This window comes from Squalius cephalus (assembly GCF_949319135.1).
Source record: "Squalius cephalus genome assembly, chromosome: 10".
Lineage (NCBI taxonomy): Eukaryota > Metazoa > Chordata > Actinopteri > Cypriniformes > Leuciscidae > Squalius > Squalius cephalus.
In genome coordinates, this window is record NC_137131.1 from 9,992,938 (window position 1) to 10,013,274 (window position 20,337).

The 20,337-nt window shown below is 35.6% G+C and overlaps 1 protein-coding gene across 2 annotated transcripts in view; it reads left to right on the forward strand.

The window, feature by feature from the left end:
- The window catches only part of synprb (synaptoporin b), a 223,836-nt gene extending 203,499 nt beyond the window's left edge, over positions 1–20,337 (forward strand). The window contains exons 1-5 of one of the 2 annotated variants that reach the window (XM_079884655.1): positions 13,172–13,265; positions 14,924–15,042; positions 17,228–17,426; positions 18,015–18,206; positions 18,986–20,337. In XM_079884655.1, the coding sequence (XP_079740781.1) occupies positions 13,242–13,265; positions 14,924–15,042; positions 17,228–17,426; positions 18,015–18,206; positions 18,986–19,303 (852 nt within the window). In that variant the 5' untranslated portion in view covers positions 13,172–13,241 and the 3' untranslated portion in view covers positions 19,304–20,337. Of the gene's footprint in view, positions 1–13,171; positions 13,266–14,923; positions 15,043–17,227; positions 17,427–18,014; positions 18,207–18,985 lie in introns of those variants that run through there. The other variant, XM_079884656.1, reaches the window with a different exon arrangement.

Sequence of the window (20,337 nt, forward strand, 5' to 3'; positions counted from 1 at the left end):
CCACATGATATATTTCGTATTACATTTGCTTCATTTAACTGTTTTTAGTTTTAAAACAGTTACAAATTCCAGAAGTCATAATCAAATATTTGAACTATTTATATCATTATTTGACTCTCCGTAAACCATAAAACATATGTATGGTAAAACTTTACACTAAGGTCTCATTTGTTAACATTAGTTAATATATTAACTAACATGAACTAACAATGAGCAATAGCCTACATTTATTACAGTATTTATTCATCTTTGTTAAAATTAGTTAATAAAAATATAACTGTTCATTGTTTGTTCATGTTAGTTCACAGTGCATTAACTAATGTTAACAATTACAACTTTTGATTTTAATAATGTATTAGTAAATGTATAAATTAACATTAACTAATAATATTAAATGCTGTAGATGTATTGTTCTTTCTTAGTTCATGTTAACGAACGTAGTTAATGTTAATAATTGAAACTTTATTGCAAAATGTTATATATATATCATTTAACTATTTTTAGACAACAAACATACATGATCTTTTTATTTAATTAGTAGACTATCCCTATAAACACCATAAAACCAAAATCACACATGCAGAGTACAAGATTCAAAATATGTATTGTGTGATCTTTTTATTAACAAAATATGATTATTTGATGTGACTATATCAACCTGAATATTAGGTTACACCAATGAAAAGGATTTTAAAGGTCAGATAGAAAAAAGCTCCTGAAGGATTTACTGATTATTCCTTCCAAAAAAAAATCTGTGCGGCTCTTTAATTGTCACAAAGGGTCGTTGATCACACACGACGAAGATGATATGATTAAAAAAAATCTTTAATGAATAATCCACAACACGAAACTCAGTAGAAAGCAGGCAAGGTAACAACCGTGATACCCTGACGAGATCGGACAAAACTCAAATGAAACACGAGGCCTTAAATACAAGGAACAAACAAAGGGAACTAATAAAGGACACAGCTGAAAAGAATGACTAATCAAATCAGTAACAAAGGTAACTAATAAGGAAACACACAGGCAGGGAGAAAGCAAAGACAGAAAACAAAAACTGAACATAACTGTGACATTAATATTTAGTAGATATGACATCCTCCAGCAGTTTGTGCAAAGTTGGCTAAAAATGGAAAACTTAGACTCCACAGAAGGACATATAGTCCTCACAAGCTGTTTGTCATTTAGCAGAAGCTTTTCTATCCAATGTGACTTCCCTTACTATGGCAACAGTCCCTTTGGAGCGACCTGAGGTTAAGTGTTTGACTCCAGGCCACGTGGTGGTAGGGGGTTTTGTTTGTTCTTCCTGAAAGTAGCATGTCTTAAAGGGTTAGTTCACCTAAAAATTAAAATTCTGTCAGTAATTACTCACCCTCATGTTATTCCAACCCTGTAAGACTTTCGTTCATCTTCGGAACACAAATTAGGATATTTTTGATGAAATCTGAGAGCTGGCTCACTCCTCCATAGGCTGCTAGGTAATCAATATCTGCCATCCCAGAAAAGTGAGTGTAACAGCGCAGAAGCTTCTGGGTTGTATGTCAGAACTTAGGCTCACTATTAGCATCACGCATGATCACACACATGACCAGCGTCGGCCAATAGTGAGCCTACGTTCTGAAGTACAATCCAGAAGCGCTGCACTGTTACACTACGTGAACTCACCTAGAGGCCCACACAGAAGAAAATGAATAGTTGAATGAAGTCGTTATTTTTTTATTTTTTTTGCGCACAAAATGTATTCTCGTCGCTTGATAAACTTTGAGCCACTGTAGTCACTTGGATATTTTAACAGATATCGATTACCTATAGCAGCCTACGAAGGAGTGAGCCAGCTCTCAGATTTCATCAAAAATATCTTAATTTGTGTTCTGAAGATGAACGAAAGTCTTACAGGGTTGGAAAAACATGAGGGTGAGTAATTACTGACAGAATTTTCATTTTTGAGTGAACTAACCCTTTAAGGTCGTTTTGGGGGCATTTCTGAAGGAGCAGCAATTCAATGAGTGCTTAGTCCTAACAAAACCACAACATAAGGTGTTTCCAATTGTAGCCAGAGACAAAATCAATAAACAGCAGACACAAAGGAAGAAAATCGGATAAATTACAGAGGCAGCTGATAAAAGGACAGTCAGATTTATGACAAGCCCCTCCCTTATTCGAGGCCTGCTCTTTCTCAACTATTGTGACATGTCGAATAACATTCACGGTAAAAGATTTAGGATCTGTTGTCTTAAAAAACAAATACATATTTCAGTTATTTTGTGACAGCGTGATAGTCTTGTGACTGATACATTTCATCTTCATAAACAGTCCTGAGGCAAGAATTAGTCCCTAACTATGTGCAGTCTTATATCCCAAGACTTATGTGAATTTTTCTGATGGATATGAGAAATGAATTCCAGTCATGTTGAATGCATTTTAATCATTCATCAGGATTATTCACCCACTATGAAATCAAAATTAAAGCTTTTGTACTGCGTTGCATAATAATTATAGAGAGACTTCTGAAAATGGAGGAAAAAGGGAAAGAATATGTCCTAACATAAAAATTGGCAAAACAGAAATACCCCGGCCCTTCAACAGTAACACGCACATTGTTTTACGGGGCTTGCCGGAGAATTAACAGTTAAGACTATAAATACAAAGTCCCAAGGGTTCAGACTATCACACCAGATGTTCAGTAAAAGTGGTGCTCTCCAAAAACACGTCTGCATGTTCACACATTTGCTAAATATAGCTAAGTGCTTGGTTTATTTCAGAATAATCACACTCCTTGAATGTGGCGATGAACCTAACCAACATGAAAATATCTTGCTGCAAAAAAAGCAATTATATCTGAAGTACACACAACAACTCACTTTATTTTTCCTACCAAACAATCACCAGCTCACCAAATACTATAAATACTAATACATTTATTTTAAGCTAATTTGAGAAGACAAATATTTTAGTTTCACCAACACTTGTCACTGTATTTTTAATTGATCTCAAACCAAAAAATTAGCACTTCCGGTTCAGGCTTTTTTCGGTGGATGTTGGCACAAATGGTTCTCCAGATTCCCCCTAACACCCACCCTTGCTCCATCTGTAGCAGCACTCTCGCTCTGCATCTTAACCATCAATAATTGATTGTGTTTCTCTCTGCCCTGCTTTACTTCAGCTTCAATGTATGTTTCGCCAATTTCTCTGTTGGAGTTGAAGTTGTATGGTAAAGCTAATATTGGCTTACAGTGTTTTTGGCTTGGAGACTGAAGAATAATCAATTTCTGGTGAAGTTTTGAATTCTTTAGTTGTTCCAGCATTTATATTATAATATATATATATACTGTATATTAGAAATCATATTTAACATCCACTTGCCACAAAGATCTGATAGGTCATCTGTCTCTTCGGTTTGATTTGGCATGACACTTCTGAATGCTCAGCGTTATTTATGTATAGAGAGCAAGAGGAGGGAAGAGGACTGTTAAAAATCCTGAAAATACAGCAATTATGGAACTTAAGGTATTAAAGTCAAAGTAGACTGGAGGGAAAAAGAAAAGGAGGAGGGATGAGAAAATGGCAGGGTTAAGGCCAGCTCAAATCATTCAATTAATAACCCATTTATTAAAACAGAATATGAAGAGAATGAAATGAACTGCTTCTGCCTCTGATGTGAATTAATCACTGACACATTGTCAAATGTAACATGCACATACCAAAAAAAAAAAAAAAAAACATTACACACAGCACTCTCTTTGACTTTATATTATTTATTACTGTACATGCAGGGTGTGGTTTTCAAAATGTTTAATGCATTAGATAAGCCAATATAACGGCATAGCACAAGCTAACCTTATGCTACTGTGTGTGTATATATATATATATATATATATATATATATATACAGTATATAGGTTACATATATATATATATATATATATATATATATATATATATATATAAATTATCTTTTATAAATATGTTGCATGATTGTTGTGGGTAATCACTCATTCACAGTGACATCACAGTCATCATCTATTCACCCTCATGCCACTCAAAATTAAATTTCTCTTTTATTTAAAACAAAACAAGAGATTTATTAGCTTTGAATTTTATCAAGCAAATCCCTTCCATGCTAAATGAAACCTTGCCATTGTTACTCTTAAATGGTTAGTTCACCCAAAAATAAATTTTCTTTCATTAATTACTCACCCTTATGTTTGGGCTTCCGCAAGAGGTTTGTTCACTGATCAAGCAGGTTCGGTTGAGCTTCTGATCAATGTTTATATGTGAATAAAAACCTAAATTAATTAAATAATCTGTTAAATGTATGTAACAGGAGTCTCTCCAGAAAATTTGGACCGCTCAATTCATATAGATTAGTTTTACAATCTCTTAATTAACTTTTTGAAGCGTCAAAGTGTCAGTTGCGAAGCTGTCAATAGAGGGACAGAAAGAAAAAATCTTAATTTGCGTTCCGAAGATAAACTAAAGTCTTACGGGTTTGGAATGGCATGAGGGAGAGTTATTAATGACAAAATTTTCATTTTTGGGTGAACTATCCCTTTAAGTTGGAAACTTTTAATAAATAAATAATAATGTTCAGTCTAAAATAAATATATGAATAAACAGTAGTTCAAATGTTTTAAAATTTGTAAAGGAAATAATTAAAATGTAAAAAATCATACTATTTTTATAACAACAAAAATAACAGCCTAATGAAACTAACAATAGAAATTATATTCAAATAAAAAGGTCCCAGTCATGAAGAAACGTAACTCTGATCATTCAGTGAAAATATGCTTTTTTAGACTGTAACAGATCTGGGTAATTCATTACATTCTTTATGTATGAAGTCCTTAATTTTAATAAGATATCTGATATTAAGGCTGCATTCCCTATTTCTGCCCTTACAACAATATACAAATTTCCGAAGTGTAAACACATCTGTGTACAAGATTCAGACATGCTAGACACGTTCATTCTACAAACATCTTCTTATAAACACTGTTTACTCGCTCTGTGTAAGGCAATTAGACTGATCTGAAATGAAACAACAGAGAGGGGATGGGGGAGTGTGGGGAGAGGTGCACTGTTCTGGTAATCAATCAATTGAACAACCATAATTTGCATATTCATCAAGTACCCCCCACCCCAGATGATGGATTTTAAACAGTGAACATATGCACATGTATTGACAAATAGATTGTCAAAGATGTTGCAGTCTCTTGAATAAGTCCGTTTTCACTCTTCAGGAAAGCAGAAAAATATTGATGATATCATCTTGCACTTAGGGGCGTATACATATTTTTGTCCAATAAAGTGCTCTCTAAAATGAGAATATCCCCTTCCCGAATAGCAACCTAATAGCAAGTAAACCTATTGGCAATTTTTCATCTGTGCCCTGTCCATATCTTCCATTTTCAATAGGAAATACATCAATACGAGAAAGAAATCTGCACTCGTCAAGCCATTTCATGTTTCCTTTACCTCAAAAACCTCTAATGTCATGGAGTACAGAACATCTAAAAAAGCCCAGTCTTTCTTCTTCACCATGTGACATTATTGAACAATGTATGTGGTGTGTGTGTCTGTTCAGACTCAGAATGTGAAAATACAAGGCAGAGTCATGGGAAAATGACTAAATGTGTGACATCTCAGTGGGTCAATGGCAAAGGCTGAGTTTGAGTGCTTACAGATATAGTCGAAAAGCTCTCTAAAATATTAAAACACTTCAAGTCTCTCTTGTCTTTTTTTCCTTCAGTCACTGTTTTCTTTCCATGTTCATAAGAAAAAAATCTAATGAAAAAGGACACTTGTGTACAAGTATGATTAAGGCACCTTCATGTGCGTCTGTGCAGATTTTTAGATCTATAATTATATAAATATAGGTCCTCAGGTCTTATTGATCAGAAGATCTACTCACAACAACTCATCACTTATTCTTCAGTCATCTTTCAGATGTGTATGGTTCATCAAAGTCTACACTGAGACCATCTTTACATGCATGCTGCAGGCGTCTGCCATTTACTTCTCTGTACCCCTTCCTAGAACAGAGCCGGGTTTAAGAGTACCATTATTTCTAAATATAGAGCTCTTTAATGCACTGGTCCTTGATCTGGTACACCATGCAGAACAGCACTGACACCAAAGACTACATCTGCACTGTCAAGTTCTCTCATTCTAAGGTGAGTCTCATCTTAGCACTCACCTCATTCAATCTCCATTATTAGAGCAAATGAAGAAGAATGATGATGATTAGATCACTCCAGAATGACCTGTGATTCTCAACCAGAGAGCACTTAAACGTACAGTATGTAATTTTTTTCGCCGCTAGGGGTCGCTAACCTCTTACAATAACAAAGGCGTAGTTTGATGATGCAACATTTGCTAAGAATAATGGATCTTGTCGTCAACGTCAAGCCGACCGATCTAATAATGTTTATGGATGAGTAAATACATCGATGTTTTTATCATGACTGTGATATGAAGCAGGTCGGGATTGCTAGAGACAGCTATCAGCTCCACACGCGACGCGAGTCCCGCGGTTATATAAAAGGAATCTGGACATTTCATTATACCGAACTACACGCAAGTGCAGAATTACAACTCACAGGTCAGTTTATTAGACAAATTAAACTTGTGAGGTAACGCAGCGCTGTTTCACTTGGTCTAATATTACACTATCACACTAAACCATTTGAATGTGTTGAAATGTATGTTATCTGTGTTAGTTTGTCTGTATGAGACTAGCAGTAAGCTAGATCAACATTAGAATAACATACAGATCATATTCTAACATTTTATCATTGTTGAACTATATAACATTGATTAGTTTTATGTAAATGTGCTCACCTGTTTAATAAAGTACATGTAGCAGCGGTCGAAGTCTCGGACGTGGAGCTCTAGGCATCTCGAAAACACCGCGCTGATATTGATTCTCATTTTAGTTCTACTTTTTTATCCAAAGTCTGCTTGCCATGGTCCATAATGATTGAACGAAACAACAACAGCGTGCAGATAGGACATTACGAACTACACAGTTGTCGTCTGTCACCTTGGTTACTATCAGAGGGCTCTGGTTGCTATGGCAGTACGACCGGAAACCAGGGAGAATGCGGATATGACGCCATTGACGGCGACAAAACAGAAATAAAGAAACGTGACGTGTCTTCGAATTAAATTACAAATTTCTCCTGGTTTGAAAGTTGTTGGAAACAGTCGGGATAATGTAAGTACACAACTAAAAAAAATATATAACATAGATATAGTGATTTTTGCTATTTTTAAAGCAAAAAACTTACATATTGTACCTTTAAAGGTACAATATGTAACAATTTTTTTATCAAAATATCCAAACACTTCTTGCACAGTGTTATATATTTCTTTCAATTGTGTACTTACATTATCCTAAATGTTTCCAAGAATTTGTAAATTCAAAGAAATTCATACTTTTAAATAGTGCCCATCCCTTGTCACTTGTCAATGACGTAATATCCGCGTTATCCCTGGTTTCCGCTTGTACTGCCATAGTAACCATGGCGACAGACATGGACAACTGCGTTACGTCAAGCGGCAGCTCACGCTGTTGTTGTTTCGTTCAAACATTATGGACCATGGCAAGCAGACTTTGGGACAAAAGTAGAAATAAAACGAGGATCAATATCAGCGTGGGGTTTTCAAGACGCCGTGAAAAAAACTTTCAGTTTTGCAAATCCACCATTTTTGTAGTTTTTAACACTTGTTTCGTGTTTGTAGTTCTAATTCGAATCCTAGTCCAACGCGCAATGGGTTGTGGCCAATATTTGCCATTAGAATGTGCATGGATCTGTGCCCAATTGCATAAATTGCACTTTGGATTTTAACTGGACAAAGTACACCATCCGGGTATCTTTGGAATACTCATTTCAACATACTATGATTTGGGACACTAATTTCTAATTTCAAATACTATTTAGGCCGGATAATATGTGAATTGGGATGCAGGAAGTGTGAATTGCTTCAATTTTAAAGAAGCTACTTGATGAGTCTATTTTTCCCCCAATGTTTTTAGTTAAATGAGCGAATATTGTAAATGGGCACTTTAATCATATTGGTGATAATGCTAAATGATATCAAGTATAAAACAAGTTTTTAAAAAAATGAATAAACGCACGTCTCGTTTGGTGTTGATGAAAGGGCCTTACTGATGGGACTGTGCCTAAGACAAAAGGTTTAGAAACACTGGTTTAGATCACAGTTTAATTACAGTGAAATATGCATTGTTTTCCCGTTATTTAACAGTGTGTAATCAGTCTTTTTCTTTCTTCTCCCTCTTGTACCTACACTAGACAGGAACTAGGAACAGGAGAGAAGAAAAAGAGTCATTAAATATGCAGTGAAGAGCAGCAGCACTTCAGGCGTAATGAAAGACTCAGTGCTGTCAGAGCTTCAGACCTGCCATCCACCGGGAAACACCAACTCCTTCCTTATTTCGAGACAAGCCAGAATATACACAAGTATTTGTATAGACGATCTAAAGGGTTTAGATGAGCATACAGGGATCAGCTATTACTGCTATTCAGTCAATTATAAACAATGAAATGTATCACTCTTTACCCATTACTCAGTCGTTGTGTATCACCCTTACAAAATATTAATACAGCTGACATGCTTAAAGACACCAAGTGCTTTGATTCATTGAACAGTGCAGTATTGCATACATGTGATAGAGGAAATCTGTAAAATTACCTGCAATTTTCTCCTTACAGCAACGCAATCAAACCCTTTTGTTCGCTGTATATTATGACACCTCTAATTAGGCACTCTGAAATTATTTTTGTGTTATAAATGTATTCATTTTTCTTCTCTGATATTCAGTACAAGCAAAATTAATTACCCATAGGCCCGCCACGTTATTATTTCATAGGAAAATGAAAAGGAAAGCATTTTTCTTCACTGTGTTAGAATTTCTCACATGTAAGCTGTTTCAGCTTAATCTTTTTACTGTAACCACATGCAGAACATTATTTAGTTCTGTTCTCCCCTGTGTAGCTAAGGGGTTTTCTTGCCAAAGGTTGCCTGCTTCATTGGCTCCATTCTGGGACATATATTTTTTGTCTGCCCTAATGCAAAAATCCCACTGTATGTGAACAGAGAGCTGATAGGAAGCCAGAATTAAATTAGCTTTGAGTGGATCCTGCATATGAGAGATCTAAAGCAATGAGCCAAAGAGAGAGATTGAGCGGAAAAAAAGAAGATTGAGAACAAGACAATTGTGAAATAACTTCATAATTGGGGCCATTTATTAATATGTTTTTGACACACACACACACACACACACACACACACACACACACACACGTTGTGTTTTCATGTTTTATGGGCACTTTCCATTGACTTAATGATTTTAAACTGTACAAACTGTATAATTCTATCTCCCTACTACCCCTAAACCTACCCATCACACAAAACTTTCTGTATTTTTACATTTTCAAGAAACATCACTTAGTATGATTATGAGCTGTTTTCCTCATGGGGACCAAAAAATGTCCTCATAAGGATTTCAGATATTGCCATTTTTTGTGGGGATATTTTGTCACCGTAATGTAGGCTTTACCAGACCAGCCCACCCCTCACACACACACTCACACACTTCTTCAATAGAGCTGCAAATTGTTCCATTAAAAATCAACACCAGGTAGGTAATCCTGTAGCAAAAGCTGACCACATAAGAAGAGAATCCTAGCTCAGGTCTTCAAATTAGTTAAATAGTTCGTTTTTGTGATACTTGTGGCTACAAAATGACTGTTTACTAAACTCTCAAGGGAAAACAGAAATTCTCGCCTCCTTGGCTGAGTGGAGTTAAATCTTTACTTTAAATGCAGTTCAAACACAACAGCCCTCCTAGTGGAGAATTAAAGTAATAGCAACATAAGATTCAAGAGCATATGCTTGAAAGGAAAGCACAAAGAAGCTTCCTATGTGTTAGGGGAGTTTTATGTAAGCTCATGATTAAAAGCCTGTTTGCGCAATAAAAAAAAACAAGAATAAGGAATAAAAGTCAATATATAAATAAATTCAAATAACAACTAGAGATTCTGAATGTTTGATGGAAGATCATGCAGGAGCCAGAACAGCAGATGGCAGCATTGTATAACAACATACATTTTTTTGTTTTGTTTTTTACAATCGCTATAGGACACATTTCTCGACTTGGGCCACTTTTTCTAAACTTTGCACATTGTGAGCACAACATCAGTCTATTTGGGCTAAACTGAGCATTATTTATCATTGCTTTAGCTTAAAATGCATTCACTGACTACATATTTCACTTTACATTAATTTGCTTCTCACTTAGACACAAACACCACCAAAACTCTATGCACCTACACAACAATTTGTACACTTTTACATACTTTTTTCAAAACTGTTAAACTTGAAGGGGACCTATTATATAATGCCCGTCTTTACAAGATGTAGGCTAATAGCAACGGCTAATAGGCAACATCGGTCTGTTGTGACCATACCATTAACACAGTTCATGTTGTTTTCACACAGTATTCACTTAACACGTTTCTAAAATGCTTAAATTCTTTACCTATAAGCATATCCAATACCAAAAACACTGATATTTTTTAGTCTTATTTACAAAGGTTTTAACCTATTTTTTACAGTCTAGACTCTATGGTTTTAACACAGCATGTCAGAAATTAAGACCTAATGTTCCAAACCTTAGTATAAAAACCTCTACTTCTTTAACAACAGCAACTCAAAAGTACTAATAAAATATATTACACAAAAATATTGAAACAACTGATAAGCATTTTTTGGTAACAGATCACTGAAATATTAAGAAATTGGAGGTAGTCAGGTGCTGAAGTTCTTTTCATTACACTAAAAGGGAGTCTTTGAATTGGTTTTGTTTAATGTGGAGTTGAACAACTCAGAGGAGCAGAAAGAGAGAGAAAAATAATGGGCGAGGAAGATGACTATTTGTAGGAGGGAGAGAAGAAGTTGGATCAGGACAAGGGAGAAGAAGAGGGGAGAGGAGGAAGAATGTGCTGGATTGCATTTTTATGAAAGCTTATATCTGCCATGGAAATAGGTAATGACTTTTTATCTCACAATTCTGTGAGATAAAAAATTAAATGTGAGATAAAAAGTCACAATTACCTTTCTTACTTTTTGGAAAAAAGCTTCCATAGTTACCATGGCAGCAATTTCATGTTTTTATTTCAGTAACTGCTTCATGTAAAGCTTTTACTACAATGTTTCCAGTACCACTGTTCCATATACGCAGAATATGCAGTCTAGGGCACCAACTGCCAAGTGGGCATCATCCCACCTTCTATGTGGGCACCATGGAAAACAATGGATTTCACATTGTCTGCTGGTAGAACTGATGCAGTTTTCATAATGCCATCATTTGTTAGTATTTTGACAGTCATTGCGCTCGCTATTATTGACTTTATGTTCATGTTGGATAGAAAATTAGTGCTAGTGTTTTGACCGAATGATTCGATTTTGAGTCGGATTTGCTGTGTTTTGATGGAGTTAGTACATGTAGAAAAAGGTTTTACTTTTTAGCATTTAACAAAATGTGGTTTTGGACTGAAAATTAACTATTTGGTCAATTGTGTGATGTAGGTGTGTTGCTGTGTATAAGAGTTTAGAAAAAGTACTTTAAGTGTTGGTAAACGCTTGTTAGCAATTGTAAAAAACTTTAATGTTCAAACACATGTAAAAGTGAATTTAGCATAATAGGTCCCCTTTAAGTTCAAATCCTAACATAACACAAAAATGATTAAAGATAGCAATGTGTCACATTTCTACAGTGATACCATATTGAAATATATTCTGAATCTAAAAACTGAAAAAATTTGAAAGATTTTGTAAAGAAATTATACAAAGGAAAACAGTGTAATGCTACCTGTTGTGTTTTTTATGTTGTTGTTTTATGAGTGTCAAAGTGTGTTTGTTGGGTGGAAGAATAACTTGATTTGAGACATGGATGAAGTGTTTTGGTAGTTTTAGTGCAGTTTGAATGTGAAACTAACTGCTGTGCCAAGATGAAAGTTGGTTAGGAGAACTGTGTGAAGAGATTTGAGAAAGTACTTTCTTTCTTTCTTTCTTTCTTTCTTTCTTTCTTTCTTTCTTTCTTTCTTTCTTTCTTTCTTTCTTTCTTTCTTTCTTTCTTTCTTTCTTTCTTTCTTTCTTTCTACCACTTAATTATCTCTTAACTCTGTAAATGAACTTTTTATTGATCAAAGGAAGTATTCACCTCAGATTTTCAGAAGCCACCAATACCTGCTTTGTTTGTTTTCAGGGCACTGTTCTTTATTCATAATTACATTTATAACAGCTCAAATGAGACAAGGTGGCTACAGGAGTGAAACATGAGAGAAGCATTCCACATTTCATCAATGACGCCTATGTGTTATATACATTTGAATAATCATTTTCTTTTGTTGTATCATTAACATAGCTTCTTAAGAAGGTAATGAAGTGAATACAAATATTTTATACTAAAATGAATTAAAAATAGTAATAAGTAATAGCTAATTAAAAATAACTAATTTTGTTATTTTTCTTTAATTAAATTAATATTTATATGAAGTAATAATTTTGATCACAAATCTTGCCACTGGGATGAAATAGCTTATTCCATGTTATTTTAATAAGTCTCCTGTTGAATCATTCACATTAACAGCCCAGATATTTAGTTATTAAGCTCAAAAAATGATTAGGGAAAGAATGATTTACCAAAAGGCTTGATTCCACTATAATCATTTACAATAATTAAAGACAATAGTGGGCCATTATTGTGGCAGATTTATTTATATCCATAATTATGTTCGGCATGTAAAACACTGATGTAATGGGCCAGTATATCTACCAAGGATTACGTACTGATTATTATGCGCTTAATTATTTTTCAATGACTGTGAGTGCATGTACATAATATGTGCATGGATACATATATGTGTGCAATAGGTCTGCATATATATGATCTGCCAGGGGTCTGCGTATATCATCGTGTGTGTGTGTGTGTGTGTGTGTGTGTGTGTGTGTGTGTGTGTGTGTGTGTGTGTGTGTGTGTGTGTGCGTGTATGTAGATTGTGTGTCTTTTCTCTGACACAGAGCAGAGACACAGTGTCCCTGTAGAAGCATCTCTATGGTGTCCACTCACTCAGTATCTCTGGGTTTTGGCTGGCAGAGGAGCTCAACACTCCTTCATAGACAGACAACAGGCTGATGCTTAATCCGTTTCATCAATGTGTATGGTCATATTTGCTCCGGTAAGATCTCTATTTCCTCTATTTCTATCCTCTAAGTATGGGTTCATTTTAAAGCATTAGTAATTGTATTTTAACAAGACACACTGGCACAATTATACCACTTATCTCAAAAAGATAAGCTAAAAAGCTTAAGAAAAAAAGCTATAAAAAATATTATTTGTTTTATGAATTCTTAAAGTATTACCAGAATAGAAATATAATATGACAAAAAAAAATTGTCAGTATGTAATTGGGTTTGCCCATAATTTGACAGAAGCAAAAAGTGTCTAATAAAAGTAAAGTTCTGATAGTATTTTGTGCAGTTTCTCATGGTTGCATTCTTAAAATAGTCTTTTAAGCATGCAAATACGTCTTTCAAAAATCAGGTTTAATTATTAGCTGGTCTTTGGGGTCACAGCATTGGCTCCCTGTTAGTCTCTCTTGCTTGAATAATTCATCTGCTCTTGTTGAAATGTGCAAAAGATCGATGCCATCCAGCTCTTTGACAGACTTTACAATGATGAATCACAATTGCATATTTGTATTTGCACGTACTGTATGGATATATACATATATATTTATATATATATGTGTGTGTGTGTGTGTGTGTGTGTGTGTGTGTAAATGTGAGGTAATTAGTGTGTGTGTGTGTGTGTGTGTGTGTGTGTGTGTGTGTGTGTGTGTGTGTGTGTGTGTGTGTGTGTGTGTGTGTGTGTGTGTGTGTGTGTGTGTGTGTGTGTGTGTGTGTGTGTGTGTGTGTGTTTGTCTGAATGTGCTGCAACCCCTGGGTAATCTTTGCATAATTCACTGGGTCTCATCTGAGACTCATCAAAGAAGCTACCTTTTTTTTTTCTTTGCTTCATCTGTTCTGTGTATGCATGTTCTAAAGATATTATTATATTTTATATGGGATGTCTGTATGTGTGATACTTTTTAAATATTCACACTGTTTTTGGTTGGCTTAAGCCACTTAAGTATGGAGAAATAAATAACATAATACATAAAAAAATCTCCATTCTCTTTCTCTTACTGTGTCTCTGTCTTCCGTTGACACACACAGACCCAAACACTCAAGTATTCCAGACAGTATTTAATTTTTATATACACAGTAAAGGCATTAAATCTTAATTGAAAGGAGCCGCATCCTTTCATCTGCTGTAGTATCGGAAACAGAGAGAGAGGGGAAGGGATTGGGGAAAAGAGAGAATAGCAGGAGACTTGGATACATTTCTTATCTAGCACCTGTGTCCACAGAGAATAAAGCCCTGGCACTTGTCAAGTAAACCTCCAGCCCTTTCATTCATTATGCCAAACACAACACAAAACCTGTGGAAAATATTCAAATTGTGTCAGACAAATGTGTTAGTGCCTGGCATCCAGGTCTACAGCAATGGCAGGGGTTAGTGCACTTAAAAAGCATCTGTGTCTAATTTTGCACGAATAATTGTGCAGCAGTTTGATGAGAGGTCATTTAAATTGACCTTAAATCAGAAAACTGGAGGATGATTAAAACAGAATGTTTTAATGTTCTGTGAGGTTAATTTGTCTCGACTTTCTCTGATGAAGTAAAGCTTCTGCACAGATAGGGAGTTATGAGAGATGATCTTTGTCCCCTCCACATACTGGCTTATACTGTATCATCAGGGCACTTCATTAATATTTAGCTTTTCCCCCCACAGCTTTGTGCTGTTTTAGCATTTGCAACATGTGGGGGATATTCTGGCCAGATAATGGTTAAAGTGGAATGTTTGGACAAAATCCAAAACAACATCAGCATCAGTTTCAACTACCCATTCAGGTAAGTGTTGTTACCACAATGCAATATAAGTATTAAAATGTATGTTACACTTTAATTATGTATTATCAGTTGTATTAAAAAGATTTAATTTGATATCTCGATTGGATTTAATTATTTTGTTTTATCAAAGTTACAGGCAATTTTGTGAAATACTTTATGTTATACTGTGTGGCGAGCAGGACGAGGTCGAAGGCCGTGGGAGGATGGCGCGAGGCTGGTTGCGTGATTAATGATGAGCAACACCTGCGCGACACACCAGTCTCGCGCCATCCTCCCACGACCCTCGACCTCGTCCTGCTCGCCATACTGGTTTAAACTCTCTTCACGTCCTAATAGCAATCAATAATAGAAATGGTGTAAATATAAAAAAATATATACATTTTGTGGAAGTCTCAGGACCAAAAAATGTTTGTCCAATCAGCACACGTCATCAGCGCATTCCAGGCAATGCAGAGTTGTAGACAGTCAGACAATCGTTTCCATTACAGATGTGCGATACTTTTGCGATATTTTCTAAATGTCGATAAAAAACTACTGCGAAATGACGGCGTTATCATTATTCGATGTTATGCGACTAAAACGTCAATTTTTTCCTTTCGCAATGTCATTACAAAAATCATGATTTTTACGTGTATCCCAGCCACCGCACTATCCATTATTTTTAATCGAAGGAGATGTAAGCGTATTATCCAAGCATTAATGGCAAAGAAAGCCCTTTTTCTTGGGAACGGCACATATGAGATGTTTCTGGGTGTTTCTCCCACATATTCAAGGTCTTGATTAATTGTGGCATTTCTTTGCTGTTTAGAATCCAGTATTCCTGTAATTCTTTTGTATTTTATGAGTTTAATAAAGAACTCTGTCTCCTCTTCTGTCCAAACATACCGTGCCATCTACATCAGGTGACCTGTAAATGTGCTAAACTGCTTGAAAACCCACCTCGTGTGAGCATTAAAACATTTTTGCTATATATATAGTTTTTGCGAAATTGACGTGTTTCCATTGGGTGTATTTTCAATTTTCAATTTCAATTTCAAAGGGAAATGGAAATGCGACTAGTCACTGCGGTGCAAACAAACAGCAGCTGCCTTTTTACAGTTCTTCCTGAAGCAAAACAACGAGCTTATGCTGCATTTACACCATTTTGTAACCGCAATTACGAGGTGACAACTGTGACGTTCTACCCGGAGCTGTTCACGTCCTCAGACTCAGATTTATGCGTTTCTATGTTAACACTATCAATGCTGAAATTAATCTGCAGCAGTCAGGTGGTATGAGTAAGAGCTCTGTAAGTTGTTTACATGAGGTAATTTAATGCTTTGTAGACTCAGCTGTGCACGCTCATGTGTTTTGGAGGAGGTGTGGCTTTGTAGACGCTCTCAAGGGAGGGTGGGATCTCATGCTTTTAAAGCTAGCTTGCTATTGCTAGCCCTTCCGAAATTGCCTACCCTACCTTTAAGTCAAAGATATCATTACTAAATTATCAAACAAATTCAACCTACAGTACACAATTGAAGTATGCACTCAATGATTTCTTTCCTCAATAGTTTTATAAACATAAACAATACACTGTAGGGGAGAGTGGGGAAGTAACTCAGTGGTTGTTTGTGCTAGATCTCTCAAGCTTTGATACATGGTAGCCACATGTCTACTACAAATAAAACTCACTTGGACGTGTACTACACAATCACAGATTATGCGAGTCAATGTCAAATACCAGTTCTGTTGTCAAAACCTATCCCACTACTGGGATTTTGAATTCATATATGACCAGCCAAATGCTATTTGCTCAGTAACCCTAAGTATTTGGCCACTTTCGCTTGATGAGTAAATTAGTCATTGCTAACTAGCAAATGTATAATGTTGTCAGTAATTGAAATTGCTTTTGTGTGATATTGCATCCACACCAATAGGTGTCAGTTTAAGCGCAAGGTCATATTGACAACAGAGAATTACTGAGGGCATCTGTAAGGGTCAAGACAGGAAGAATTAAGTCCTTACACTATCCACTGTAAAATCTAAAGAAAACTATGAAGTGAGTGACTATTTTTAGAAGATATTTGACACATTAGTGGCACCCCATTGTCACAGTCTTGACTCTTATGCATGATACAAAAAAAAAGCTATCTATTATTTGTGCTTGAAACTTGTGAAAGCAGTGAATTACAATGTTTTCTCTTCCCAGACTTCAACAGGCACACTTCAGTGCTCCTCTGTGTGAAGGAACCAGGAAAGAGACTCTCTTTCTCGAAGGGGATTATGCTTCATCTGTACAGTTCTTCGTCACTGTGTCAGTCCTGGCTTTCCTCTATTCCCTTTTGGCCACAATTGTTTATTTCTTCTACCAGAACAAATACAGAGAGAAGAACAGAGGTCCAGTAGTTGTGAGTGCATTTCAAAATTTCTGTAAGAAAAAGACTGAGAGCACACTGTGCTGAAAAACTAAATATAACTTTAAGGAATAGTTCACCCTCAAGCCATCCAAGGTATATACGATTTTCTTCGTTCAGCTAAACACAATCGGAGTTATATTAAATAACAGATTTGTAATGGCATTGCATAGTGCCAGAGTTTTTGATGCTCCAAAAAGCGCATTCATCCATCATTAAAGTAATCCATAAGACTCCAGTGGGTTAATAAATGCCTTCTGAAGCGAAGCTATGGGTTTTTGTTAGAATAATATCTATATTCAAAACTTTATAAACTATAATCACAAACACCCATCGCTTCACTTCAGAAAGCATTTATAAACCCACTGGAGTCGTATGGATTACTTTTATGATGATGGATACATAAAAAAATAAAAATTAAATTGCAAAGCTGGGAAGAGCCAGGATATTTTTTTATACAACACCGATTGTGTACGGTATTTTTGGGTGAACTACTCATTTTCATTTTTGGGTGAACTACTCCTTTAACTGAATCACCAAGACCCTTGTTCTGTTTTCTCTTCTTATTTTCAATCGACATAGGACTTCATGGTGACTCTAGTGTTCTCTAGCCTGTGGCTTGTAAGCTCAATTGCCTGGGCTAAAACTCTGTCTGGGGTGAAGACAGCCACTGATGTGCATCAAATCCTGCTGTTAATGTCTGCATGCAGAGCCCAGGAGAACTTATGTGAGGTCTTGCAGGAACCCATCTGGACAAATCTCAACATGTCTGTGGTGAGTAGATTTCTTGTTTAGTATCGATGTAGGAAAGAGAAAATAAAGGAACTTGCACTTGATATACATTACCATTCTAAAGTTTGGAGTCAGTAAGAAATGAATATATTTTTTCAGCAAAGATGCATTAAATTGATAAAAAGTGACAGTAAAGATATTTATGATGTTACAAAAGATAACTTTTTCAAATAAATGCTGTTGTTTTGAACTTCCTGTTAATTAAAGAATCCTGAAAAAGAATTATCCATGTTTCCACAAAAAAATATTGAGCAACACCACCGTTTTCAACATTGATAATAGTAGGAAATGTTTCTTGAATGGCTTGAATCATTTAAAAAGCTTACCGACCCCAAACTTTTGAACAGTAGTGTACATTTTTACTTTACACTCTTTACATGTGAAGTAAAAATATACCTATATTAAAAGGTGCATCATTGACAGGCATTTATAACTATTGTTTTATAATTATGTTGGCTTCATTACATTTGGCACAGTTCTTCATCCTGTTGAATGGCTCAGTAACCAACCAGAACCGCCTAGCAACCAGCCTAGAAACCACCCAAAGTACCTTACCAATCACACAACACCCTAGCAACAACCTAGCAACTGATAACATCTGTCAGGCCTACTTTATAAAGCTCTCAGACTTAAGGTTTTTAAAAACGTTTTAAACCTTCAGGTCTTGGTAAAGGACTTGACAAACATTATTTTCCTATAAAAATTACCAATTTACAAGTAGACAAATTCCATATTTCTAATTCATCCTTGTCTGCTTGCAGGCCTTTGGTTTTTTGAACTTCTTCCTTTGGGCTGGTAATATTTGGTTTGCCTACAAAGAGACAGGTTTGCATAAGTCCACCCAGCGCCATCCCTCCAGAACTCCCTCTGAGAAACGCGGCAGCTTCAGGCAGTACAGTCAAACCAGTTTTGATCAATCTGGAGCTGGTTTTGGCCAGAGGCTCTACAACCAGGCGAGTTTTGACTTATCAAGTGGAGGCTTCAATCTACCCCAAACTAATCTAGGACTGCCGATGCTGTACGGACAGGTGGGGAGTCCCACATCCAGAGGCCCTCTCATATTTGTCAATGAGATGTGAGAGAGACTGTGACTGTGGAGAAGAGAAAGAAAATAGAAAGAAATTACTGCCAACTCTGATGTTTTCTCGGTGATATCACAGATTATTTGTCATTGTGAATTTGATATTTCTATCATGAGATGTAGAAATTGTGATATTTTTGTAGAGATCAGTCCGCATACTGTTATTTATTTGTTTACTGTATAATTAAGTCTTGATTCTAACTTGTACCTGCCCTTATGAAAATCTACCATAGTTCTTGTAATTGTTTAACTGTATCATTTGGTACAAAAAGGCTATAATTACAGGTGAGACCATTGATGTCTACTGTACTCATAAGGCCAGTGTTGACTTGTTTCTCTTTTTATTGATCGCATTTGTATAGCATTTGTTATGAAAAATAGCACCTACACATTTAGAAACTATAGCTACAACATGCCAGTTGGAATCTATTGTGAAATGTATAATTAAGTCACATTGAACTTAAAGTTCTAACTTGATATATATAACCTATTTTGCATTTGACATTACCGTGTCGTATATGGCTGTTGATAAATTGTGATAATTCTACAGTATTTGAATGGCTTTTAGCATAATATGCCTACATTCTAACAGTCTATGTTTGGTGTTTACTTTTCGACTTCTCCAAGGTACTTTAAAGAATAACATAGTATAACTATCATGATAGTGTCAAACAACATGGTATTATCACGGTAGCATGTCCAAAATACCATGCTTCTTTGTTATATGTGGGGTTTTTCAATGTTCTGCTATGAATAATGATTAATTACCAGTTGGCGCCTGGAAAAAGCAAATGGTTTGAGTCAGAGAATTGCATGGATCCCTGAAGGTCCAATCAGAGATCTTTTTTTAATTAATCATTTTGATTAACCTCACACAGTGTTCAGTGAAATGCATGCAAAAGAGTCTGATAAAATCCAACGCAGTAAAGTCACTCTGTTGTTCCAGTTTATTATAGGATTTAAAACTGTACAAATGTTATATGGAAACTGATTGCGTCTTAAAATTAAGTAATAAAATTATACTAATCCCTC